The sequence below is a fragment of the Phodopus roborovskii genome, unplaced genomic scaffold, assembly GCF_943737965.1.
Source record: "Phodopus roborovskii unplaced genomic scaffold, PHOROB, whole genome shotgun sequence".
Classification (NCBI taxonomy): domain Eukaryota; kingdom Metazoa; phylum Chordata; class Mammalia; order Rodentia; family Cricetidae; genus Phodopus; species Phodopus roborovskii.
In genome coordinates this window covers 4,206,953-4,233,666 of record NW_026126469.1, presented here as the reverse complement: position 1 = coordinate 4,233,666, position 26,714 = coordinate 4,206,953, and the positions used below count along the sequence as shown (strand labels likewise).

At 41.8% G+C, this 26,714-nt stretch overlaps 1 protein-coding gene across 2 annotated transcripts in view; it reads right to left on the bottom strand.

The window, feature by feature from the left end:
- Positions 1 to 26,714, bottom strand: part of Pi4ka (phosphatidylinositol 4-kinase alpha) — a 129,270-nt gene that overhangs the window by 98,533 nt on the left and 4,023 nt on the right. For both annotated transcript variants that reach the window (XR_007834945.1, XM_051191067.1), the window contains exons 2-4: positions 13,113 to 13,229; positions 7,836 to 7,929; positions 3,056 to 3,144 (exon numbers count right to left, since the gene is read on the bottom strand). Coding sequence is in view for 1 of the 2 variants with exons in the window: in XM_051191067.1 (XP_051047024.1) it covers positions 3,056 to 3,144; positions 7,836 to 7,929; positions 13,113 to 13,229 (300 nt within the window). In the remaining variant the exon portion in view is untranslated. The remainder of the gene's footprint in view (positions 1 to 3,055; positions 3,145 to 7,835; positions 7,930 to 13,112; positions 13,230 to 26,714) is intronic.

Genomic DNA, 26,714 nt, shown 5'->3' with positions numbered 1-26,714 from the left:
AAAGTGCAGTTCACAAAGAAGTGTGCTACACTACTACTAATAAAGAGCATACGTCCGGGGAATGTTAGGTCTCAGGTAGTCCACAGCCACTCCAAATATCCAGAAATGAGCATAATTTCTGGAGTTTAGATAAAAGCTAGCATTTGTCAGGAACTTGTGAAACTGGTTCCCATCTGTCTGGCAGAAGGGACATATGGCTACCTCTGGTGCCTATCATCATGTCAAAGTCCAGGCCCCCTCAGTGTCACAAGCACCTGTTTCACATTTCAAAGTCCATGCTAGCATCCTCCTCGCCTCCTCTTCTACCCTAAATTCCCTACAGTTCAAGCACTTTCCTCCACACAGCTACTCATTCTTCTTATAACCCTACTAATCTCATCATGCTTTCTTATTCTCTATTCCATTACTCTCCACTCTCAGTCCTGCATGAATACACCTACTCACTCTTATACTCTAACTCTCTTTTGCTAAGCTATACTCTCTATCTCTCCCCTTCTCTAGTAGGGGATATGTATGAAAATGGATTTTAAGGGTGAGGGATAATGATGGAAGGAACATAAAACTGGATCAGGCTGAATTTATTGACATGGACCCTCTGAGTGGGGATTCTAGGTTTAATATGGATGTTTGCACAGCTAAAAAAGAATCAAAGTTTGTTTGAACAGTCCCCTGAAGCGTCTGTCAAAAGAAAAGGAGTTGGGGATGCCTGATATCTGTTGGCTTAAGTGTTGATAAAGGGATTTGAAGGCCCAGGGAAATTGCAATGCAAGAGTGGGTACACTGTGTGAAACCTAACCCCCTACGATGGATGGGAAGGCCCAGAAGACATGCCCTTCACTAGCCCTGTAAGATTCAAACGGTGAGAGGGTCACTGAATCATTAAAGGCAAGATGAACATGTTATTATAATGGGCATGTAATGAGTTCTATTGCTGTGAAGAGACACCATGACCACAGCAACTCTTATAAAGCATTTAATTGGGGGTTGCTTATCATCAAGGCAGGCAGCAAGACAGCAGGCATGGCAGCAGGTATGGTGCTGGAGTAGTAATCTAGAGCTACATCCTGAACCACAGGCAGAGCGGGGGCCTGGGCCTGGCATGGGCTTTTGAAACCTCAGAGCCCACCCTCAGTGACACACTTCTTCCAATAAGGCCAATTTCCTACTCCTTCTCAAACAGTGCCACTCCCTGGTGACTAAGTATTTAAATATATGAGCCTATGGGGGCCACTTTCATTCAAATTACCATAGGCACAATAGATAGACAAAGCAATGTCCACACAGCGTAACTTGTAACCATCAGCAGAGGCAAAGTGAATTTTATGGTGGCATGACTCCATTGGTGCTGGCTAATCAATCATGGTGTTTTCAGGATGAAATAGTTAAAAAAAAAAAAAATCTGCTACACTTTTTTTTTTTTTTTTTTTTGATTTGGATAAGCAGAAGAATTCTCAAACAAACTCACAAAATACTGCTCTCTCTGTCCCTCAAATCCTGAGGTTCCAACTTTAAAAAAAGCCACTGGTTTCCAGGTTTTAAAAACTGATTTTTTAAATGATAAGTCTGATTAAGAATATGGTTGAGCCAGGCAGTGGTGACACATACCTTTAATCCCAGCACTCAGGAGGTAGAGGCAGGTGGATCTCTAAGAGTTCGAGGCCAGCCTGGTCTAGAGAGTGAGTTCCAAGATAACCTGGGCTCCTCAGAGAAACCCCTGTCTCAAAAAGCCAAAAAAACCAACCAAACAAAAATAGATTTGTTCCTGAGGAACAATACTGGAGGTTGAACCTGACCTGCACATATGTTATAGGAAGGAAATATGATTATACATGCTGGCAACTAAAATCAGAAAAGCCTCAAAGGTAAAAAAAAAAAAACCTTCAAATACAAAAACCTTTTTGTTCTATGAGGGCTGGGGACACTGCTTAGTGGTTAGTGGAGTGCAACTCTTATGTGAGGACTGGAGTCTGAAACCCATCTAAATGGCTAATGGGTATGGCTGCCCATCTGTAAATCCAGCCTTGGAAGGTAACAAGGGAGGGAATCCCCAGAACAATACAGCCAGCCATGCTAGTGAGCTCTAAGTTTCACTGAAAAAGAACAAGTTAGAAGAGCAGCAATTGCACACCTTTAATCCTGGCACTCGAGCTCTGAGTTCCCGGCCTGCCAGACTAAACAAACAACAAATAAACAAACGGTGTACGGGAGCAATGGAGGATGATTCCCACTGTCAACCTCAGCCTCCATATACAAGTGTACACAGGTGCCCATATGTGCATGAACATCACACCCACCTACAAAAAAGGGAAAATTTATCTTCTATGAGCAACTTCAATCAAGAACCTTGAAGATGAAAGTGAGCACCTCTGCCCTTTTCTGCCTACCTCACACATGATACACTGAATGAGGGAAGACTCCTGAGGGCCTGACAAATACCCAGATTATCACAGCTGAAAAGTATTGCTATTAATAGCATCAAATAAAGTAGCTTGGAAGATTGTAGAGTGGGTAAAACTGCATGCTGTGAAAGCAATTAAGATAGGAGTTGAAATTGCTGACAGCCATACAAAATCCAGGGAGCAGTGTGTACTGCCTATAGCCCAGCTTTGGGGTGTGCAAACAGGTGGCTCCCTGGCACTTGATTAGCAAGTGTAGCTCAAATAGTGAGCTTCAGTTCAGTGAGAGACCCTGTTTCAAAAAGGTGAAGAGCAGAAGATTTGGCTCAGTGGTAAAGTGTTCGTTTGTCTGGGAAGTACATGGCCTTGGGGTAAGTCCCCAGCATCAGAACAGACAGAAAGACAGGAAAGAAGAAGGGTGGGAGAGAGACAGACAGAGAGAGAGAGAGAGAGAGAGAGAGAAGGGATTTTATACACAAGAGGAAAATACCTGATATCCTCTGCATGGATGTATGTATACATGTAACAACACATATACATACATACACAAATAGTACCAACTACAACCAACACAATCCAATCATGCTACCCACCCCATTTCTGTCATTCTGGGGTTCTTTTTGATTGGCATTCAGGCAGCACAGTCATCAGTCACTTACCTCATCCCTCAGGGAGGAGTCCCTGTAAGCCACATCAGACAGCAAAGTGACAAGACAGAAGCTGAAGCTCTCTGCAACTGGGAGGTTCCCTGGAAGACACGAAGCACCAGTGACATTAAACACCACACACGGCTCAGCATGCTCCCTTCTTCACATAGCCGGCCAAAGGACCAGCTTAAATGAGGTAAGAAAGCAAATGTGATAGCTCAAGCCTGGACTCCCAACACTTAGGCAGTAGATGGGAAAATCAGAAGTTCAAAGTTATTCTCACCACACAGGGAATTTGAGGCCTGGCTGGGATACACAAGACCCCACCTCAGAAAACAAACACACAACAAAAAAGAGCTAAACGAAGGCAAGGGCTTGATTTTCAGAGCTTTTATTCTATCACTTTGTCATAGAATTTTGCAATAATTTTTAGCTTTTTTTAATTATGTGTGTGTGTTGTGTGTGTCTGTGTCTGTGCCTGTGTGTCTTTGTGTGTGAAAGAGAGTGAGAGAGGGAGGAAGGGAGGAAGAGAGGGAAAGAGAGGGAGAGAGAGAGTGAGGGTGAAAGAGAGGGAGAATGAGAAAGAGAGAGAGAGAGAGGGAGAGAGAGGAGTGACCCAGCATGTACGTAAAAGTCAGAGGACAACTTGTATGGTCAGTTCTTTCCTTTCATCATGTGGGTCCCAGGGACTGAACTCATGGTGACTGAATATGATGTTGAACTCCTGTGTTTTGTGAGCATGCACATGCCTTAGCTTTCGTGTAAAGGTTACAAGATAATCTCAGGTGTGGGTCTTCAACTTTGACCTTATTTACATCCTTTTTTGTTTCTATTGTACTGCATACTCCAGCTGGCCCACAACCATCCATGGGTTCTCCTGTCTCCAGCTCCTGCTTTGCTGCAGGAATGCTTGCATTTCTGGGACCCGACTGACCAAATCCAGCTTTTTACATTGATTCTACTGTCTGAACTTAGGGCATCAGGCCATGTGGCCACCTCCTTGGCACAACCTTGAACTTATGATATTCCTGACTCTACCTCCTAAATGTTGGGATTACAATTTTGGTAACGGGATTATTGGTAATGGATTATTAGTTTCATGCCTTGTTCATATGATACTGGAGATCAAACTCAGAGCCTCAAGCACGCTGAAGGCAAGCATTCTAACAGGTGAGCTATATCTTCAACCCCCCAAAAAATCTAAATGGAGTATAAGCAATGGTCCAGGAACATTAACCCATCAAATACATATTACTATCACTTTAACAGAATGAAACAGACACAGGCATATGTGCATATTATATTGGAGATTGCACCAAGAGTTTCAGAGCTGGAAACTGCACTCTTGACTACTGAACCACATACCCCAGGCATGCCCATAAACATTCAAGTCCTACTCAAACTAAGTCTGACAGCAGGGAAATTCTTCAAAGCAGTTAAGGCTGGAAAGAGCACCTCTCCAAAAACACCAAAAGTTACATGGGTGCAGCCTTTCTGTCTCATGTACCTTTAGATGTTAGAATCACGGCCATTGTTCCAACCATGGTTATCATGTTCTATCATGAATCATGTAACCAATCTTAATTCTAAATCAAAGACATTAAGAATACCCACTTTTTCTAAGCCAGGCAGTGGTGGTGTACACCTTTAATCCCACTTGGGAGGCAGGGGCAGGCAGATATCTGAGTCGGAGGCCAGCCTGGCTACAAAATTGAGTTCCAGGACAGCCAGGGCTACACAGAGATGCCCTGTTTTGAAAAACAAAACCAAAAACAACAACAACAAAAAAAAGCACCCACTTTTAATGGATATTCCTTTTTTTAAAGATTCATTCATTTCTAATGTATAGTACATTCTGTCTATATGTATCCCTGCAAGCCAAAAGAAGGCACCAGATCTCATTATGGATGGTTGTGAGCCACCATGTAGTTGCTGGGAATTGAACTCAGGACCTCTGAAAGAGCAACTAGTGCTCTCATCCTTTGAGCCATCTCTTGAGGCTCATGGATATTCTTAGTATATGGCAGAAGATTATTTGAATTCTATTAGAATTTTAAAATGCCACCCAGGTAGTTCTGAAACCTGTGTGTGCAACAAGATCACTTTGGGGTTTATTACCATTTAGACTGCCCACTTTGGAAAGTAATATTCTAGATTTTTTTAAAGCATAAGTTATATTGCTTTTCAAAAAAAAAAAAAAAAAAAAAAAAAAAAGGAGGACAGCTTTGGACATGGGTCAGTAAGTATGCCAAGCATGAGGACCTAAGTTTGATCTGTAGAAAACACATGAAAAGCCAGGCATGTAGCACACATTTGCAATCCCAGTGCCAGCTAGGCAGAGATAAGAAATAGAAGGATCTCTGGGGCTTGATAGCCAGCCAGCCAGCCTAGGATGGTGAGAGCCCTCCTATCAACACACAAACACACACACACACACACACACACACACACACACACACACACACACACCAATACATACATACCTCTATCAACACATAGACATGACACAGACACACACACACACACACACACACACACACACACACACACACACACACACTCATTCAGTGATGGAGCACATATTTAGCATGCATGAGGCTCTGGATTTTAACATTTTAACAGTATTTCAAACATGTCAAAGCTTTCATTCTAACATGAATCTGTGTATAGAAAAGAGATTTTTAAAGCTTTATTTATTACTCCTAAATTATATGTATATGTACATGTGCACATCAGTACAGTTGCTGAGGTGGAGGAGGAAGGGGAAAAGAAAGAAGAGATGTTGATGAAGATGACCATTAGGTCTCAAAAGAAACCAGGGCAAGAGATGACTCAGCAATTAAGAATGCATCCTGCTTTTGCAGAGCACTCAAGTGTTTGTCCAAGCACCAAAGCCATAGAGGTTCCAGGATATCTGACACTCTCTTGTGGACTCTGAGGGCGCTACACTCATATGTACATACCCACACAGACACATCCATATACATATTATTATTTTATATATAATTTTATGTAATTATATACTTCATATATAATTATATATATATGTAGATATATAAAATTAAATTTTTTTTTCTTTTTGTTTGCCAGGTGGTGGTGGCAGCCACCTTTAATCCCAGCACTGAGAAGGCAGGGGCAGTCGGATCTCTGTGAATTCAAGACCAGCCTGGTCTACAGCATGAGTTCTAGGACAGGCTCCAAAGCTACACGGAGGAACTCCGTCTCCAAAAAACAAAAACAGACAAACAAACAAATAAATAAAAGAACACCAATAGTTTCTGTTATTATTGTAGATACAGACTTGTGTTAATTATGGCCCTTTGAAATGTGGAGACATCATAATCTGAGGAGTCAGTTCTAGGCATGGTAGGTAATTGAAAGGGCTGAAAAACCACACATCAGGAAGTGCACAGGCATAAGCAGATGTTTGTGACAACAGCAAAATGTCTTTGGCAAAGTGAGCCCCCTTAACAAGTTAGGGCAGCATCACCTATGGAGGAAAAAACAATGCCTTCATTACAGACATCAATCCACCATGATACACCCAAAGGTTTTATATAAAACACTACAGAGCTAGCTTCCAAAGAAACTTCAGTTTCATGGATCAGGAACCCTAAAATGCTGGAGGCGTTCCAAGCTGATTTGGGAGCTTCAGGGTATCAGCACACACAAACATCAGTGTTGTAACTTGTAGTGAGATATCCACCCTACCCACACCTGTTGCACTGACCACAACCAATGGGGCATGGGGAAAGGTGCCAGAGTGACCTAGGGGGACTAGGCCTGGGGTCTTGGATCCCAGCTCTCTCTCTTGCTTCCTGATCAGAGACAGAGAGCATTGGGAGGCACCCTTGGGACAGGAACCTGCTGGCAGTCATCTGTTTCTGGTGTAAGTGATTTCTCCACAAATAAACATCCATCAACCTATCATTTTCCCAGATTCTTATTTATCCAGGCTATAGACGCTGACACAAACTTGGCACATAGTGGGTCTACAGAACTATTTCATAAAAAAGGAAGGAAGGTAGGTAAAGGAGGGCAGCAGAGAAAATGTGGAACAAAGGCTGTGCCTTTCCCTTTGACAGCCCTAACTCCCAAAATCCAAAATAAAATACCTCAAATGAATATTAATTCATTCCATTTCTTTCTTTATTCTTCTTCTTTTTTTTTTTTTTTTTTTTTTTTTTTTTAAGACACAGTTTTCTCTCTGTAGCCCTGGCTGTTCTGGAACTTGCTCTGTAGACCAGGCTGGACTCGAACTCACAGATTTGCCTGCCTCTGCTGGGATTAAAGGTGTGCACCACTATGCCCAGCATGTTTTAAAATAGGAAATGAAGTGAAACTTAACAGCACTGAAGTTGATAAAGCTATTTCTAGTGAACAATTGTGGCTGTGTTCCCAATGACCATCTTATCCTTGGAACAGCAGCATCGAAATGTAGAGAACTAAGCTTTCTCTAGGAATGAATCTATTAGCTCAAGGGCAAAATGGTTGGTTTGGGGATGGACAATGCAGATGACTCCATTATAGCCAATGACAAACAAGAATGAAAGTTTCTGAGTCTCAAAAGAATGTGCTCATGCCCAGAAGAGTGCAATGGGAAGCTGCAGGCTGAGCATACTTTCCTCTTCATTCATGAGTACTGGATAGCAGTATGAGGTCAGTGAAGAAGCTACCTAATGTCTAAGTTTGTTTGTTTCTTTTCTTTCTTTCTTTTTTTCTTTCTCTTTCTTTGTTTCTTTTTTCTTTTTTTTTTTTTTTTTTTTTTTTTTTTTTTTGCATACAAAATTACCTCTGCCTTTCCGAGTTGTGCTTTCTTCAACCCAGGACACTTTTGGAAGACCTCTGAGAAGTCGAAGAAGATAAGGAACAATACAGTCTTTGTGCTAAAAATAAACAAAAAAATGTATTTAAATAAGTGACTAGTAGGCTTTTTCACATAGATTAAGCTATGTAAACCTAACAATCTCAGACTCTCTAGGGATACTGTAAAGTAGAAGTTCACATGGCATCACACTTCCTCTTCCTCCCTCCCTCCCTCCCTTCCTTCCTTTTTTTCAAGGCACAGTTTCTCTGTGTAACAGTCCTGGCTATCTTAGAACTCCCTCTGTAGACCAGGCTGGCCTTGAACTCACAGAGATCCTACTGCCTCTGCCTTCTGTGTGCTAGGATTAAAGGTGTGCGTTACTGCCCAGACCACCCTTCCTATTTCTATATACCAGAAGATGTCACTGTCTGTTCCACAGGAACTTAAACATGCCTATAGTGTATAATGTGCACTCTAGTAGACTTCTCTGAGGGACAGGCCCTTATAAGTGCCTCTTCAGAAGGGGCTCACATACAAGTACTTAAGTTTGCCTTCAATTACAGGGGTACACATCACCCAAAGCCACCCTTGGATAAAGATCCTAAGATGAAATTCTTGGGACCAACGTGACACTCACAACCTGAGCTTCTGGACTTGCTACTTTTCTTACTCCTTGTCCTCTTCCCTCTACTTCTGTTAAATTCTGACCCTTTTAGTCCTTGAAAGCTGAGCATTAGACTTCTATGGCTAACAGTAGCCCAATGAAAGAAACTGCTTTTCTTTTCTTTCTTTCTTTCTTTCTTTTTTTTTTTTTTTTTTTTTAAGTTTTTTAAAGACAGGTCTCACTCACTATGTAGCTCTAGATAGCCTGGGATGCTATGTAGACTGCAGCTGGCCTTGAACTAAGAGAGATTCCCTTGCCTCTGCCTCACAAGTGCTGGGATTACAGATGGGAACCACCACCCTAATGTGGAACCCAGCTCTGAAGCATCTCTCTTTCTGATGCCCAATAGATAGAGACTGTGATTATTCCAAGCTTGGTCTAAATGAAGATTTATAAGCAAAAAGGAAAAAAAAATTCTGTAAATGATAAAAGATAGCATTTAAAACATGCCTGGAATCATAAGCACAAAACTCCAAAGGGCTGCACTGCCATCTGAAGAAGAGCCTAGGCTCCTTCCTACATAAGGTGGGGCTTTAGTAGTATATAGTAAATAAACCATCTCCACTACTCTGGACACAACTGTTGCTATGATAGCTCAAGAGAGACATGAAGGCAGCCAATGCATCTCAGAGACAGCAAAATAAACAGGAAGTGACCCAAGATAAAGACATGGTACCTTGACCTTCTCAGGGCCTAATAAAGTCTGTTGGGTTCCATCTGTATCCAAGAGTCCAAAGGTGAAAATGACAGTACAGCTAAATTGTCATGTGTCATTTGTTGGAAACCAGCAGTCTGCTGACCCTGCCCCCTGACAATGGGCGGGATGCTCATGGCCATGTCATCACTATGTCATGTATTAGCTGGCTGCTCCCCCCTCTCTCTTCCCTCTACCAATAAACTCCACGTGGGCACTGTGTTTCTTAGGTGCCAACTAAAACAAAAGAACAACTCGGTCAGGCTCTCCTTGAGTACTCGCGGTTGCCTGCTAGCCGATGGCCAGCCAGAGACACTTGGGGACCCTGATTATGAATCAGCACTCCAGTTCCACCTACCCGTTCATTGGAAATACCATCCCACACCAGTGGGAAATGTCCATGCTGCCAGCTAGTAAGTCCCTGTTACTCTCTAATCATCCAGGTAAAATTTTATCCTTCTCAAGAACTCTGATGCTTTTGACGACTGGTAGCTTTGTTAGCTTAAAGCAGCAGCCAAGGTTCCAACTGTTACAAAACAATTTCAGAAATGCACATTTTAAGGTTGCTACTGTTTATACCCTTAACATTAATCAATAATGTTTTAATGAGCTACTAATCCAACTCTGACAGAGTACTAAACACCATACTATGCCACCATACAATCATAACTGTAACTATAAGTTCAAAATTAAGGTACTTTTCATTGTGCTAATCTGTCAGTTGTATAAATGTTAATTCTTTCAGCCAAATTGTTTCTAACATGAGTATGCTGCTAATGTGCTTAATATTTATGTTCTCACAAACTCTAAGGATTCTTACAAGTTCCAGGGAGCCAAAATGGACCCACTTAAACAGGTCAGATTCACTCCAAATAAACATTACTCAACTTCTTCCTGGCTTTGGGACTTCCTTCCCTTGTCTTGGGACCCTCTTGGGAGCCACTCCCTCATCTTACAATTCTCCCTTTAAGTACCAGGACCTAAGAAAAAACTTTTTTCCTAAACTTAGCCTTGTCTTCTGCTCTGCTAACATCTTGCCAGGTCTCAAAAAGACACTAGAGCCCCATACTGTCAGAACTGTGATGAAACAACCAGCTACCAGGATGTGGCAGCACCCCAGCTTTCTCAGAACCGCCCCAAGTCAGCAGGAAGCAGTCTTGAGAACTCAACATCCCTATTCCCTAACCTGCCAAGCCCAACCCCCCTCCTTTTAATAATAATAGTAAGGGGGGGAGCAAGAGAGTAAGAGAAGAGAGAGGGGTACATTTTGCGCATGTGTAACTGAGTCACCTGCACAACCAGGTAAGGTGTGAGCAGCCAGGTGATGTATGACTTATCGATGACATGGCCACGAGCATCCCGCCCATCGTCAGGAGGTGGGGTCAGCAGACTGCTGGTTTCACTCTTGTTCCTTGGTACATTCGATTCTGGCTTCAAGCCTTCTTGCCTTCGGACTGCTGAGTCCTTATCAGGCACCTACCTGGCCCTTGGCCACATTCTTGGGCTGATGAGTTCCAAGAATGAATGGCCAATTTTTACTTCACCCATGGGAAATAAGCCAGCCTAGATATCCCCTAGAAAATAAGTCAAGTTGGCCACAATTACTGCCAGCAAACAGGTAGACGGAAGGAGCTTTTTCTACCTCTCAGCTAAACAATCTCTTTCCCTAAACTTGTTTCCATTCTCTTCCAGCCATGCTAAAACTTTCCTGTCTGCCACAGCTGCAACCCATCTCAGGGCGGGAACCTCCCTCCACCTAAAGGTGTCCTGTTCTGCTAAGCATCTTATACTTCTGTTCAAATGTCTCACTCTTGTTTGTACTCTCTTTCTCTCCCCTCTACCAATAAACTTCACGTGGGCGCTGAGTCTTGTGTTTGTGTTTCATAGGCGCCAACTGTAATTATAGCAAAAGAACAACACCATCTGACACTTGCTCAGTCCTTATGTACAACCCAAATTGCATGAAAGGGAATTTGTACTTAACCTCTTCCATTCCATCTTAAGGAAAGTCAGGTATATGTTTGGGATTTACAAGTAATGCATTGTTCTATCAAGCAATGCATATGTCATAAATATTTTAAAGTAATACATATTTGAATATCAGTAATGTAGAAATTCTTTTCTGGCCTCTATAACTCACTTTATACTTAATGCAAGTTGACAAATAGAAAACTAGAATGGCTGAGGGTGCAGTTGAATGGTACAACATTTGCCTAGCATGTGCAAGGCTCAGAGTTCAGGAAAAAAATACTCTGAAAAAAAGCCAAATACTCAGTGAAAAATGTGGCTCTGCTTCCTCTTTGGGATTGTTGACTGCATTGGTCCATGAGGGTGGAAGGGAGCAGAAGTAGGAAACAGGGTTAGGACAGCTGTAGGTACAATGGAGACAGCCCTCTGGGAGTCAGACTTCAGTGAATCAGCTCAGCTGTATTCCAGAGTATAAGGAATATATAGGACTGGGGAGCCTAGTGACAAACCCTCGTTTGCATTAAGGGCCGTGCTCCTATCACATGGTGGCAGTAGGGTCCTTAGCAGAACTCCTAGCACAAGCCTTCTAACAGGAGTCTGTGCCAAGGGTCAAGCTAACGATAAATCAGGCATCTGGCTTAGAGACAGCTTTCAGATAAAGTCAGTCTTCCAGACCCAAGGGCATTTTCCAGATAAGGGCAGGTAGAGGCAGGAAGTTTGCTGGGGAAGGAGGGAGTTTCCATGTTGCCAAGCTTCTGGGAAAAGCTGTCAGGCCATGACAGACTGCAACCTCAACCAGCCAGCAAGATCTTCCAACAGAAAAATACAAACAGGTTCATGAGCACACCTGAAATCCCAGTAGTGGAGAAACAGACTTTACCATGTTCAAGGCCAGCCTGATCTACATAGCTAGACAAGTCTTCACTAACAAACTAAGCCAGGGATAGACAACAAGACTCTGTTTCATAAAACAAAATAAATAATAAATAATGCTTATTGGAGTACAATTTCTAGGAAGTATATACTAATGTTTTAGATGAATATCCATTACATAACATTATTTTCCCAACAGAACAATTACACTTAGAATTCAAAAATAGTATCTAGAGATGATAAACATATAAATGAATTGGTATCCAATGACCAACAATTTACTTCAGCTAGCATTGGTAATTATATAAAAAAAAAAAAAAAGTGAAGCAACAGTACATAATTTTCCATTGTAGCAAGAAGGCTGGGGTTTATTCCCTACCAAAATACTATTAGTATGTATTCAAATTTTATTTCTATTCAGTTTTGATAAGGATGATCTTATATGACCGATGAACTATTACCGATGACTAATTCACCTGCTACTTAAAAGCAAGCCTATTTGACAAAATATGCAATTTATATCTCAAAATAATTTTATCTTAGTTATACTCCCAATTTTCAAAAAGTTTAAAACCAAAGCTGGGCTGTGGTGACACATGCCTTTCAATCCCAGCACTAGGGAGGCAGAGCCAAGTCTGGTCTACAAAGCTACACAGAGAAACCCTGTCTTGAACCCCCCCCCAAAAAAAAAGTTTAAAACCTTTATTATTTATTTTACAACATATTTTTAAAGAATCAGTAAGTTGGCTGGACAATGGTGGCCTTTAATCTCAGTACTTGAGAGGCAGAGACAGGTGGATCTCTGCAAGTTTGAGGCAGCCTGGGCTACACAGGCTACATAAAGAGATCTCAAGCTAAAAAAAAAAAAAAAATAAATAAACAATTTGGTAAGGTTCCTAGGTGCTCCATGCCACTGTCCTATTTACCTTGTCTCACTCCTCCCCTCATAGCTTTAATCAAAGCATATTCCAGGTACTGTAGGACAAGGTAAACAACACAATACAGTGCAGATGCTCATTAATGCCCTTCACACTAAAAAAACATAAACTTAGTAAAGACTCACCTGAAGATCAGATTCAATGAGAAAAATGCCCAATGCAATCACTGCATCTCTCCGTCTTTCATCGAGTTGGAAGATTCCATGGAAATCTACTGGGCACATGCAAAGCAGCTTTTGAACCTAGAAAATAAGATTTTAAAACAAAACACAGGAGGCTGAAGGGATGGCTCAGTAGTTAAGAGTAGTTAAGTTATTGCTCTTTTAGAGGACCTGGGTTTGCCTATAACTCTGGCTTCAGGGGAATCCAGCTCCTCTGGCTTTTGCAGACACCTGCACATAACTGTACACATATGTACATAAACTTAAAAATAAGTCTTGTCAGAAAACAAAAAACAAAACACAGGGCTGGAGAAATAGCTCAATGGTAAAGAGCACTTATTGCTCTTGCAGAGGACCTGGGCTAGGTTTCCCAACATCCACATAGTGGCTCAGAATTGTCTTTAGCTCCAATTCCAGTGATCTGATGCCTCTTCTAATCTCCTTGGGTTCTGTATGCACATGGTGTGCATACATACATTCAGGTGCACACACATACACGCTCACTCACTCACTCAGATTGGGGGGGCGGCAGGGGGGGCGGGGGGGGAGGTCCAGATAACCAGTAAGTCACTGCTTTACCTCACTTAAAAGACCATACTGGTATGCATCTGATAGAGGGTTCCTATTTAAAACACACAAAGAACTAAAAAACGTTAAGCATCAAGAAAACAAATTACCCAATTAAAAACTGGGGCACAGAATTAAAGAGTTCTCAAAAGAAAAAACACAAATGTCTGATAAATATGTTTTAAATGTTCAACATCTTCCCCCCCCCCTTTTTTTTTTTTTTTGTTGTTTTTTTGTTTTTTTGTTTTTCGAGACAGGGTTTTACAGTGTAGACCTGGCTGTCCTGGAAATCACACTGTAGACCCGGCTGGCCTCAACTCAGAGATCCACCTGCCTCTGCCTCCTGTGCCAGGATCAAAGGCGTGCACCACCACTGCTCAGCTTAATGTTCAACATCTTTACCTATCAAGATAATGCAAATTAAAACTACTTTTATATTTTGTCTTACCCTAGTCAGAACAGCAAATATTAAAAACAAACAAACAAAAAAAACCCAAATAACAATAAACACTGTCATGGGTGTGGGAAAGGAGACCATTCCTTACTACTGGTGTAGACTTAAGCTGCTTAGTGTTCTGGGTTGACAAAACCCAGAATCATCTGAAAGGAAAAAACTTCATTCTCTGTAAGCAGTCTGAGGGGCATTCCTTGTTTGTCGATTGATGTGGGAGGGTGCAGCCCACTGTAAGCCATGGCACTCCAGGCAGTTCCTGGGAGGTACAAGAATGGTAATGGAGCAGGGGAGTGGTGGCACATGCCTGTATTCCCAGTACTGCAGAGGCAGAGGCAGGCAGATCTCTTGGAGTTGAGGCCAGCCTAGTCTACAAAGAGAGTTTCCAGGACAGCCAGGACTGTTATACAGAGAAAACTTGTCTCAAAAAACAAAAATCAAAACAAAACAAACACCTCAAAAAAAGAATGGTAGCTGAATGTGAGCCTGAGAACCAGCCAGCAAGCAGCATCCTTCTATGGTTCCTGCGTTTGCTCTGACTTCCCTCACTGTTGGACTGAAACATAGACATGTCAGCCTTTCCTCCATAAGTTGCTTTTGGTCTGTTTTTTAAAAATGGAAAGCAAAATAATACAGCCACTGTGGCCAGAAAAAGGTGTATCACAAGATCTAGACTATTATATCCTACTAAAGAGGTGCTTGTTCATACAATGTATTCATAATGGCCAGGAAATTAAAACAATCTGCTAAGAAAAAGGAAATTATGAAATCTGCAGGTAAATGGATGGAGTTGGAAATAATTACATTCTGTGATAACTCAGACTGAGAAGGACAAATGCTGTCCTGTTCTCCTTCATATGTAGATGCTACCTATCCTTTGAATCTTTACACATGTGTTAAAATTGGAGAACCCACACTAAACCAGTAAACTAGTAATGGTCATGTGGATGGAACACAGGTGTGGCATAAGGAGTGAATGGGGAATAATGGAACAATAAGGATTGAGGAGGATAGGGATGGGAAGTAGTGGAAAGAGGATGAGGAGGGATAATAACACTAAAAAGGTTTGAAAAAGTCATATAGAAGCTGGTGATGATGTACACTACTGATCACAGCACTTGGGAAGCAGAGGCAGTTTGAGACCAGCCTGATCTACAGAGTCAGTCCAAGGACAGCCAGGACTACACAGAGAAACTGTGTCTCAGGTAAAAAAAAAAAAAAAAAAAAAAAAAAAGGAAGAAAGGAAAGTCATATGAGACCACTACTATAGAAGCTTCCCAAAATACACATAGACACACACAAATGTGTACACACTAAAAGAATTTAAATGGAGCTACCTCATAACAGGAGGACAGTGCCTCTCCCAGACACCAAAAACTATCAAATAAAAGGCTCAGTGCCAGGAATGAGCTCCTTTCTTTGGAGTTGTTGGTCTTCGGGGTTTCATATACCTCCAGAGATTGATGTTAAGACTCTACTGCTGAAAACACACATACATGAGTCACAGAACATGGAAAACTCCAACTGGCTAGCTTTCATGGTGCTGGAAGGTGATGTATACTACTGGAAGAGAAAAGTAATCATTACATTTATCCAGCCATCAGCCCTTTGAGCTCCAACAGATAGCCTGGCAAACTGCCCACTGGAGCAATAGTAGCACAGATATTAGGGAAATAACCAACTATTTTCTTATTAGATTTAAGGCCCACATCCCACAAGACAGAACCTATGCTCACACTGTTACAAGGGCAAGAACCTGTGGCTGGAGAAGCTATATGCTCTAGTGGAAAACCTCCTACTATCATTCTGTAAATGCACATAGTGTTAAAAAATGACTCTAATGACTTTTCATTGTACACAAGATAAGTACATTTTCCAACCAAAACCATAGAAGCTTGTTTTTGCAATAGTGATAAACAGAGAGCCCCACAACTGGTCAAGGAATAGACTAACAGACAGCAGAGTGATTGGCCTAAATGAGATGTCTATATCACATGCCTCCTTAGAAGGTTCAGAGAACATCACAGAAAAGGAGAGAGAGCTGGTAAGAGCCAGAGGCAGTGGATGACTACAGTAAGACACAAATTCACAGCAGTTGAGTGGGATGCTTAAGACCCATGGAGATCAAGCCAGATGAAATTTTCCACATAGGTGGATGGGTGGGGGACGTAGTCACAAAGTCCCATCCCTGTAACTTGGGAAGGGGTCATGTTCTTTCAGGATGCAGTCCCGAAGAAGCTACCCATGCTCTTATGGATGACCACACCTAAGCACACAGAGGCAGCACTAAATGAGCTCAGTAGATTTAAGCAAACAAACTAAATCCCATGTGAATGTGGGAGGAAACAGTAGTGGGGGAGTAGGAAAGAAATCAGGAGGTAGGAAACTGGGGTAGACTTAACCAAAATACAAGCATGAATGAATAATAAGACCATGGGCTGGAAATGTAGATTCATTGGTACAGTGCTTGTCTAGCATGTACAAGGCTGTGGGTTCAAGCCCCAGCACTATAAAAACCAGGCATGGTGTTTATGCGTATAATCCTAGTGCTGGGAGATGGTTAGAAAATCAAAAGTTCAAGGACATCTTCTGCAGGGAATGAGCATGGCCATGTTAAGGATGCCAATGCCTTAGACCCATGGGAAAGAGCAAGGAGTTCCCCAGGCAGACTCAAGGAATTGGCAAGGCCTTTCCCTAGTCTGCGTGCAGAAAATATTGAAAGACAAAAAAGTAAAGTTAAAGAAACCCCTCACTTGAAAGGAAGGACTTAACCTGGAAACCAATATCCCTAAGCTTGTGGGTTTTGCCTTTAAAAACACCTGTGCCTGGGGGGGGGGGGGAGGCGGCTTCTCTTTAGCCTTCGTGCTGGAGGAGCCCATTTGCGCAAACGTTTCCTGTTCATTAAAGCCTCTTGCGTGTTGCAGCAACTGGACTGGACACTGAGTTCTTGGGGATACCAACCAAAACTGGGAGACTCCTCATTCTGAGGGTCTTACAATATTACCATAGTTTTCTCCTCCTAGAGCAGTGGTTCTCAACCTTCCTAACACTAACCCTTTCATACAGTTCCTCATGTTGTGGTGACCCCTAACCATGAAATTATTTTATTGTTCCTTCATAACTGTAATCTTGCTACTGTTATGAATCATAATGTAAACATCTGATATGCAGAATCTGTGATCTGCAACCTCCACAGGGGTTGTGACCTGCAAGTTGAGAACCAATGTTCATGACCTGAAGACAGCTCCAGCCTTGATTAGATAAACTTCGCTCTGTTCAGCTATGTATAATAATAATTTATCTCTTTAGCTGTATGTAATAACCCTTGCCTTATTGTTCATCTGTATACAATAACCTCACCTCCATGTTCAACTATATATAAGAAACACTGTGAGCTGTCAGGGTGCTGTGTCCATTCATGAGAGTGAGCATAGCCCACCAGATTCCACTCTTCAGTATGTGTCATCTTTGTCTATCCTCTCTTCATTCCCTGGTCATCCCTAGCAGGGTGCCAAGATGTGCAAGGATGATGAAATCCTCAGGTACATAGTCAGGTTGAGACTGTCTCAAACAAACCAAAATAAATCATAAAGGGAAGGTGCATACCTATAATTCCAGCACTCATGAGGCAGAAGCATAAAGACAGCATGTTCCAGGGTAGGTAACCTGGGCTACATAGTAGCATTGTCTCAAAAAAAAAAAATGGCATACATAGAACATTTCCACCTGCTGAAATAATTATCATATGCCCCTATAGTACATAAAATCTGAGGAACATGGGCTGAGGATTAAAATGCTCAAGAAAACCAGGCAGTGTTAGAGCACGCCTTTAATCCTAGAGACAGTAGATCTCTGGAGTTCAAAGACAGGCTGGTCTACAGAGCAAATTCCAGGACAGCCAGGATTACACCTGTCTCAAAAACAAAAAGGAAAAAGGAAACAAATGCTCAAGAAAGCAGGTATGGTTCAGTATTAAAGCCTATGCTCTCAAGTCAGGGCAGGCTGCAATCCCCAGTACGATGGTGCCCTCAGCACGCTGCCTATGCCTACCTGAAGAAACAGGCTTCCAGGTTAAGTCCTTCCTTTCAAGTGAGGGGTTTCTTTAACTTTACTTTTTTGTCTTTCAATATTTTCTGCTAAATTGAAGTTCTCCTCCTTGTAACCATGGGACAGGTGCTTTGGATTGGGTTAGGTTATGTTTTGCTTGTTTACTCCTTTGTTACCTAGGTGTTATTCTTCATCTGGAAACTAATACTCAGAATGGGAACCTGAGCTCTAAAATATTGCAGCAGTATCTAAAAATTCAGCAGTATCAACATGTCCAGACCTGACAGCCTGTGCAGTTGTCACTTCACTGGGAGAGTCCTAAAGGCAGTGGTCTTCACAACCTTGTGCCCCAGGGCTGCCACAGCCTATTTTGACTTCAAACTACCATGCTAAGTCAATTAAAAACATTTAAAAAGATAATTTGTAACGAGTCTTTTTCAGTCCCATAAGCCAGCTCCCAAATAATGACAAGGAGACTTATTTATTATGAAAGCTCAGCCTATAGCTTAGGCTTGTACCTAAGTAGTTGTTATAATTTAAATTAACCCATATTTTTATTAACCTACATTCTACCATGTGGCTTTTACCTCTCTCCCATTTGTGTGTCCGACTCATTCCCAGTCTCCAACATCTTTTGAGTGCCTAGATTCATCTCCTACTTTCTCTCTCTGCCTGGAAATCCCACCTATACCTCCTGCCTAGCTATTGGCCATTTAGCTCTTTATTAAACCAATCACTGCAATTCATCTTCACACAGTGTACAAATATCCCACAACAATAATTTATAACCATTCAGAAATGTATTGGGCCTACAATTTTAGAATATAAAGGGAAGACATAAAAAAGAATAAATAACTCAGAAATCTGTAAAAATGACTCAGTGATTCTACATTGGTAAAGAAGGAAGAATAACGACCCTCCCAAAAATGTTTGTATCCCAATCCCTGTATTCTAAGAGGCAGAAACAGGTGCTTCTCTGTGAGTTTGAGGCCAGCCTGGTCTACAAAGTGAGACCCTGTCTTAAAACTAGAGACATAGTTTAGTAGTTAAGGACACATACTTCCAGAAAACACACTTTTAATTCCTAGCAGACATTTGGGGGTTCACAACAGCTTGTAACTGCAGTTCCAGAGTATCCCACACCCTTAGGCATCTTTAGACTGCATTCACCTGCAGTCTAGACCCCCCACCTCCCCACTCCACCCCCATACACATAATCAAAAGTAAATAAGCACTATGGCAATGCTTTGACCTGATCATTTACAGAAACACCAAAGCAAGGAGATAATAAGCAGCCCTCTTTCCCAAGCAGGACAGAGGGGAAACAGCAGATGAGAACCAACACTAACAAGCTGTGGGAAGTTATGTAGGTCAAAAGAAAGCCCACAAACTACTGCACTCTTACAGAGTGCAGCTTTTGCAACTTGAAACCTCTGAGACCTTCCAGAGATACAAATTCTCTGGGAACTAAAAACTAATCTTAAAGTTTCATTGTTAAACATTTTTTTTAAAGACAGGGTTGCTCTATGCCAATGGTTCTCAACCTGTGGGTCACAACCCCTTTGGGGAAGGATCTAGAACACCCTTTCACAGGGGTCACTTACAATTATTAGAAAACATGGATATTTACATTACAATTCATAATAGTAGCAAAGTTATAGTTATGAAGTAGCAATGAAAATAATTTCATGGTTGGGGGGTCACCACAACATGAGGAACTGTATTAAAGGGCTGGTGGTCTGCATCCCATTGCTCAGGATTCACATGGCAGAAGACAGAACTGCCTCTACAAAGTTGTCCTTTGGCCTCTACATATATGCAATGAAAACACATACATACATGCACAAATATACACATGCTATATAAATAAAATAAAAATTATAATATTCTTATGGTTATCTATAGGTAGGTGTTTGTTTTTCCTGAATAGTTAACATGCCTTTTCTATATTTCACACAGGTAGCATTACATGTGCTTTAACATAATTAATTCATCAAAAGCTAGAGATTGTAGGCTCGTGGTCCTGGGTTCTATAAGAAAGCAGGCTGAGCAAGCCAGGGATAAAAAGCCGGTAAGCAGCACTCCTCCATGGTCTCTGCATCAGCTCCTGCCTCCAGATTCTGGCCCTGCTTGAGTTCCTGTCTTGAATTCCTTCAATGATGGACAGCAATGTGGAAGTGTGAACCAGATAAAATAAGCCCTTTCCTCCCCATCTTGCTTTTTTGGTCATGGTATTTCATTTCAGTAATAGAAACCCTAACTACGACATCCTCAATTTCTTGGTCCTGTTCAAGTGTCTGGCAGAGAGGGTCAGCACAGACATATATATCTGATTTCCGGCAAACCCATTCCCATGGACAATACCCCGTTAGTCAGGGAGTGGCACAACAGGAAGTGATCAATTTTACTTCAGATCTCCCTCTTACCTAAGTGACCTGACGGGCAAGTAAGATTGTTCACTGTGTGAAGAACACTTGCAGCCAAGCCTGACGACCTGAGTTCAATCCCTGGGACCCACAGAGAGAGAATCAAGTCCAGGCAAGTCATAACCTGACTGCACATCTGTGCCATGTCATGTGTCTCCCACATCCTCACTAAATAAATGTAATAACCCAGAAAAACATTAAAACCTACCTGAACATTTCTGCATTTGCTTTCTTCTGTAGAAGGTAGACAAATCAACCATGATGCCTATAGACAGATACATCTGAAAGTTTACTCATACCTTAAAACTATATAAAATTAGCAAATCTTTTCTGAGCCTTGAGCTTTTACCTGTAGCTATGAAGAGATAACCAGCTCTGGATTTCTCATCCTAGGAAAAGAGACAAATACAGGAAACCAACATTTCATACATTGGGCTAGTACAACAGGATTGCAGTATCTGATAGAAGGAAACAACATGAACCCTATCACTGCCATAGATTTTATTCCAGTAACACCCTTGACTACAGTACTGGGAAGTACATCTCAAGCAGATACCGCCTTGCTGAATACAAAAGCAGAAGCAGACAGACAGGAAGGCTACCTCAGCTAGAAGTCCTGAAGAGAGAGCAAATCTGCAGGATGGTTTCCTTCAGTCTTTGATGAGTGCAAAATACATGAAGTTAGGCAAAAACAAGGAGCTGTGAGCAGAATGGGCCTCGGCAGAGTTCACAAGAACTGAATCTGTGTTACACTTAGAGAAGAAAGTTCATGGAACTTAGGTAGAGACTATAGTAGTGGAGTAAAAGCAATTTTAGACCTTCTCTAACAAAGGTTGAAAATCAACTTCAAGCTTGGTGTGGTAGCACAGGACTGTAATAAGCACTTGGGAGGCACTGGCCTAGCATGTGTGCAGCCCTGAGTTTGATATTCAGCACCCAAAAATAAAGATATAAACAAACAAACAAACATGTTTCACAATACAAATAGCAAAAAAAAAAAAAAAATTTATAAAGATGTAGCGGGGTTGGGGAGCTGGCTCAGCAGTTAAGAGCAGTTCAGTCCCAGCTCCCAGCACCCACATGACATGGCAGCCCACAACTGTCTTTATCTACAGTTATAAGAGACCTGACTCCGTCACACAGACATACATGCAGGCAAAACACCAGTGCACATAAAAAAAAAAAAAAAAAAAAAAAAGATGTAAGTGGAGGCAGAGCTTTTCTCTTTTCTTTTGTTCTGACTACCCACTCCAAAATAAACAGGTTATATCAAATACAGAATACCTTGCTGTGACCAACTCAGCTTTATTATCAACCAATGAAAGTAATACATACTTACAGTGTACAGGATTACTCCACAATCAAAAGATTCTCTTTTCTCTCCCTCTCTCTGTCTCTCTCTCTTTCACACACACACACACACACAATTGCTGATTTTTGTTTTGTTTTGTTATGATTTTTCGAGACAAAGTATCTCTGTGTAACTAACAGTCCTAGCAGTCCTAGAACTCAAAGAGATACACCTGCCTCTGCATCCCAAGTGCTGGGATTAAACATGTGCAGCACCATTACCCAGCTACTGAAAAAAACTTAATGCAACATCAAAAATTATGTTCTTATGGCATCACTAATAAACTAATGCAGTTAAATATTGCGTGATTGTGAATAAACATTTTCTTTTTCTTTTTCCAGTCTCTGAGCAGAGGATGGTAGAGTGCATGCTTACCTAGCATGGATGAAGCCCTTACACTGTATAAACCAGGCTGGCTTACACATACCTGTTATCCTACACTTGGGTAGAGGCAGGCAGATCAGGAGCTCAAGGGCATCCTCAGCTACATAGGGAATTTGAGGCCAGCAGACTACATGAGACCCTGTCTCAAAAAACAAAAACAGCTCAGTAGTTAAGAACATTGGCTGCTCTTCCAAAGGACCTGGGTTTGAATCCCAGCTTCTACAATGTGCCTCACAAATGTCTGTAACTCCAGTTCCAAGGAATCTGATGTTCTTTTCTAGCCTCAGGCAGCAGGCAAGTGCACGCCACACATACAAGGAAGCACTCATATACAAGAAATAAAAATAAATAAATACAAAAATAGTTCTAGCCAGGCGTGGTAGCTAAAGATAGAACTTTTTTTAAAAAACACCAAAACAAACAATACTAATAATATCTAACAACCCTCATTTTTGAGAGCTTGTTTGAAGGTTCTAGCAGGGGAGCGCATTTGACCGAAGGCCAGTCTTCCTCTATTCAGAGGTCAGTAGGGGTGCACATGGAACAGTGAGGGAGGAAGGGACATCCACCTAGCTGGCCAGATCAGCCAAATCAACCCTTGGCAATCAATGGGGTGACAGATTTCAGAGTCAGACAGCCCTCACATCCGATAACCCTCATCTTTATTCATCTCATTCTCATTTATTCATCCGTTTTCTCTCTGTCCCTCTTCCTCTCTCTGCCTATATATGGCTCTCAATCAATTTCATGATTCTAAAAACATGCCAATAGCATATTTATACCACAGTAAGTCTTTCTAAGTATAGACTACATGTGAGGTCAAAACAGGGAAAACATACCTTGTAGGTTCTGTTTGCAGTTAAGACAGTTAAGAATAAGTTCCCATTTGTCCTACGTTTGTTTGACACACGTGCACCAAATGTGCTTGATCACATATGGGTGGGAGGTCCATGGGCAGGAAATACATCTGGATGTATGCTTGCCCCTGATTGGACCTGATGGAAAATGCAGTGAGTTGTGGTTTTACCTTTTTTTTTTTTTTTTAAAAAAAAAGATTTATTTATTAATTACTTGTACAGTATTCTGCCTGCATGTGTCCTTGTAGGCCAGAAGAGGGCACCAGATCTCATTACAGATGGTTGTGAGCCACCATGTGGTTGCTGGGAATTGAACTCAGGACCTGTGGAAGAGCAGTCAGTGCTCTTAACCTCTGAGCCATCTCTCCAGTCCCCAGTGGTTTTACCTTTAAAACAAAAAAAAAAAAAAAATGACTTGAGGCCATTTCCTGGGCACCCAGGTATAGACCTGGCCTGAATCCATGTACCTGGCCAGTATTTAATTAAAGCTTGCTTCAAATTTGGCTCAAATTTGTGGTAGTGGTCTTATTGGGGACCAGTGGCGTTGACAAGCCAACCAAGAAGCCCTAGATTCCTGGCTATACTTCCCTCCAGTTAGGGGTTAGGGGTAACAAGCCCATCTTGTAGAGCTGGGACGTTCAGTTTGTCCCTAATGCCACAATGCCACCCAAGTAGCAGATCAATATCTAAGATCCTAGAGACTCTGGCTTTCTAACGGAAGAAACAGGAAGGCATGCTTGTCCTGGAGAAAGGGCTCTGGAAAAGGCCTCCTGAGGACAGGGAAAGGAATGCAAGACAAGGAATTGCTAACTCTGCAGCTCTGTCCAGAACTCTCAACAACACAGAATTAGGTCCCCGTTGGTATGACATGGACCAGAGGAGGAGAAGCAGGGACAGGTCACTGCATTTCCTGGAAGCAGAGGAAGTATGGCCGCCAGACAAAGCCAGGACAAGAAGAGGGGGTGAGACCAGGAAACTAGAGCAAGGTTACCGGGCCATCTGGACTAAGGGAACAGGAGCCTGGAGACCAACATCCACGACAATTCCAGCACTGAAAAGCTTGTTACTGTTTCTTATCTGTTCCCCTCCTCTCATCTTTTTCCTAGAGAGCAAGGGCTGAGGACTGAGAACTTGGTCTCAAAGGACTTCACAGAAAGTACTCTGGATGGCGGGTTCCAGTTCTAGGGAGTAAAGATTTTGAGACCCAAGTCTTAGGGACAGCTTATAAGGAAAAGTGACAGCTCAGTCAGGAATCAAAATGTTCTAGCTGGGCAGCAGTGGTGAAGACCTTTAATCCCAGAACTCGGTAGGCAGAGGCAGGAGGATCTCAGTGTGAAGTCAGTCTTGTCTACAGAGTGAGTTTCAGGACAGCCAGGGCTACAACAGAGAAACCTAGTCTCCAAAACAAACAAACAAAATATATTCTTAAAATATTTTAGAGTTCTGAACTAAGGATGTAGCTCAGTTGTTACAGTGCTTGCTTGCCTAGCAGGGATGAAGCTCTGTGTTCAATCCTTAAAACCGCATAATCCAGGCCTGGCTGTCCATGTCTGTTATCCTACACTTGGGACATATCCTAGCACATACATCTAAGATTCTTATGGTTAGTATACGAATGTTCCAGACTCAGACACCTCAGTAGATTGGGGACCAACAGTAAGTTTACTTGTTGCTAGTTAGACAAATCACCAAATTAGAACTGTTCCTTATTTTCTTGGAGTCCCAAATACCAATAAACAGTAGCAGCTCAATAAATGTTTTCTGAATGAGATGGTAATTAGAAAAAATAAAATCTAATGAGCAGTCATATAGGTTGGTCTTGTAGCTTGGGATAAGAGGAGAGGATAAACACAACTGTGGTATGTGAAGGGACAAATGTAGGGGACGTAATGTCATTAAGTTGCCTCAGGTGCCAATCATGTCAGAGTTGCTTGCATTACCAATAGCTAAACTCAGATGCCAGGCCTACTCCCAGGCCTACTCCTTTCTCAGGTGCACATGACCTGTATGAACTAAGTCCCCTAATACCTCTCTGAAAGAAGAGAAAAATATTTTTAAAATGGGCTGGAGAGACAGCTCTTTAGTAAAGAGAACCTGGGCTCAATTCCCAGCACCCACATGGCAGCTCACAACCACCTGAAACTCCAGTTCCAAGGAGAACTGATGCTCCCTTCTGACCTCTGAGGGCACTAGGCTCGCACATAGTACACAGGCACACACACACAGGCAAAACACTCAGACACACAGAGTAAAAACGAAAGAGAGAAGTGTGATGGGAGATGTCATTCTGTAAATATATTTCTCTTATTAGTTAATGAATAAAGCACTGTTGACCAATAGGAAAGCAAGATAGGTGGGACTAGGAGACAAGGAGGATTAGGGAAGAGTAGGGAGAGATTCAACATGTAGGATGGAAAGAGGGTAGAACGCCAGACCCTCTCTCTGGTAAGATAAGACCACATGGAACTACTAAGATTAATAGAACTGGGTTAATATTTAAGAAAGAGGTAGCTTTATATCAAATACAGTGTCTCTATGTGTTATTTGGGGCTGGCATGGCACTGGGACCAGGCCGGCAGGAAAACCTACTCATTAACAGGGGTTATATGTTGGTTTCAGCGTTCATCTATCAACTACACACATCTCCATTTTTGATACCCAGGAAAGCACTCCAAGAATCTTGGGATCTTTTTTGCCCTGCAAGTGCTGAAGGCATCTTTTCAACTGTTTTAAAGTAGGTGAATGAAGTCAGCAGGTGATTATGCTTGAACTATCACAGGGATCCCTTCCTTACACAATCTTAAGACCTCAGATGAAACGCCAGGCATGGCAGCGAACTACTATACGTAAGGCCAGTCTAGTCCACATAGCAAGTTTCATGCCTGCCAGGACTATATAGTGAGAAAAATAAAATAGCACATATACACTCAAGAGCAAAATGATCCTAGATAATTAGAGGAATTCACAATAAATGTGTAATCGGTTACCTACAGAAGCTTACTCCACAAAGTTGTCTCAGGGGTTCCTCAAAGTGCCCACAAATACACTGTTATATTCAAGGCTAAATTTTATTATACAGAAAACCTGGAAGCAAGGAGAAAAGACAGGTCTTATGCACAAACTTCCTTATAGTTCTCCATCCTGTAAAGTTAAACACATTTGTTCCTTGCTACCACAGGGAGGAAAAAACCAAAACAAATAAACAAGCAAACAAAAACCCATCAGTACCTGGTACACCCAGAAGCTACTCTAATTAGTTTAGTGCAAAAGAGTCAGGTTCATCTCATTAACCAATATATGCTAAGAATGGCAAGTGTAGAAGCTGTGCCCAGTACTGTAATTAACACCCATCACCTAGTATCTCCTTCAGGTTACTTCATGGTATCTATCCCACAGACTCAAATTTGTGTGGCATACTATACTCAACAAAGCTCAACAAAGATCAACATAGCTCAACAAAGATCAAGTCCTCATTGTATGGCT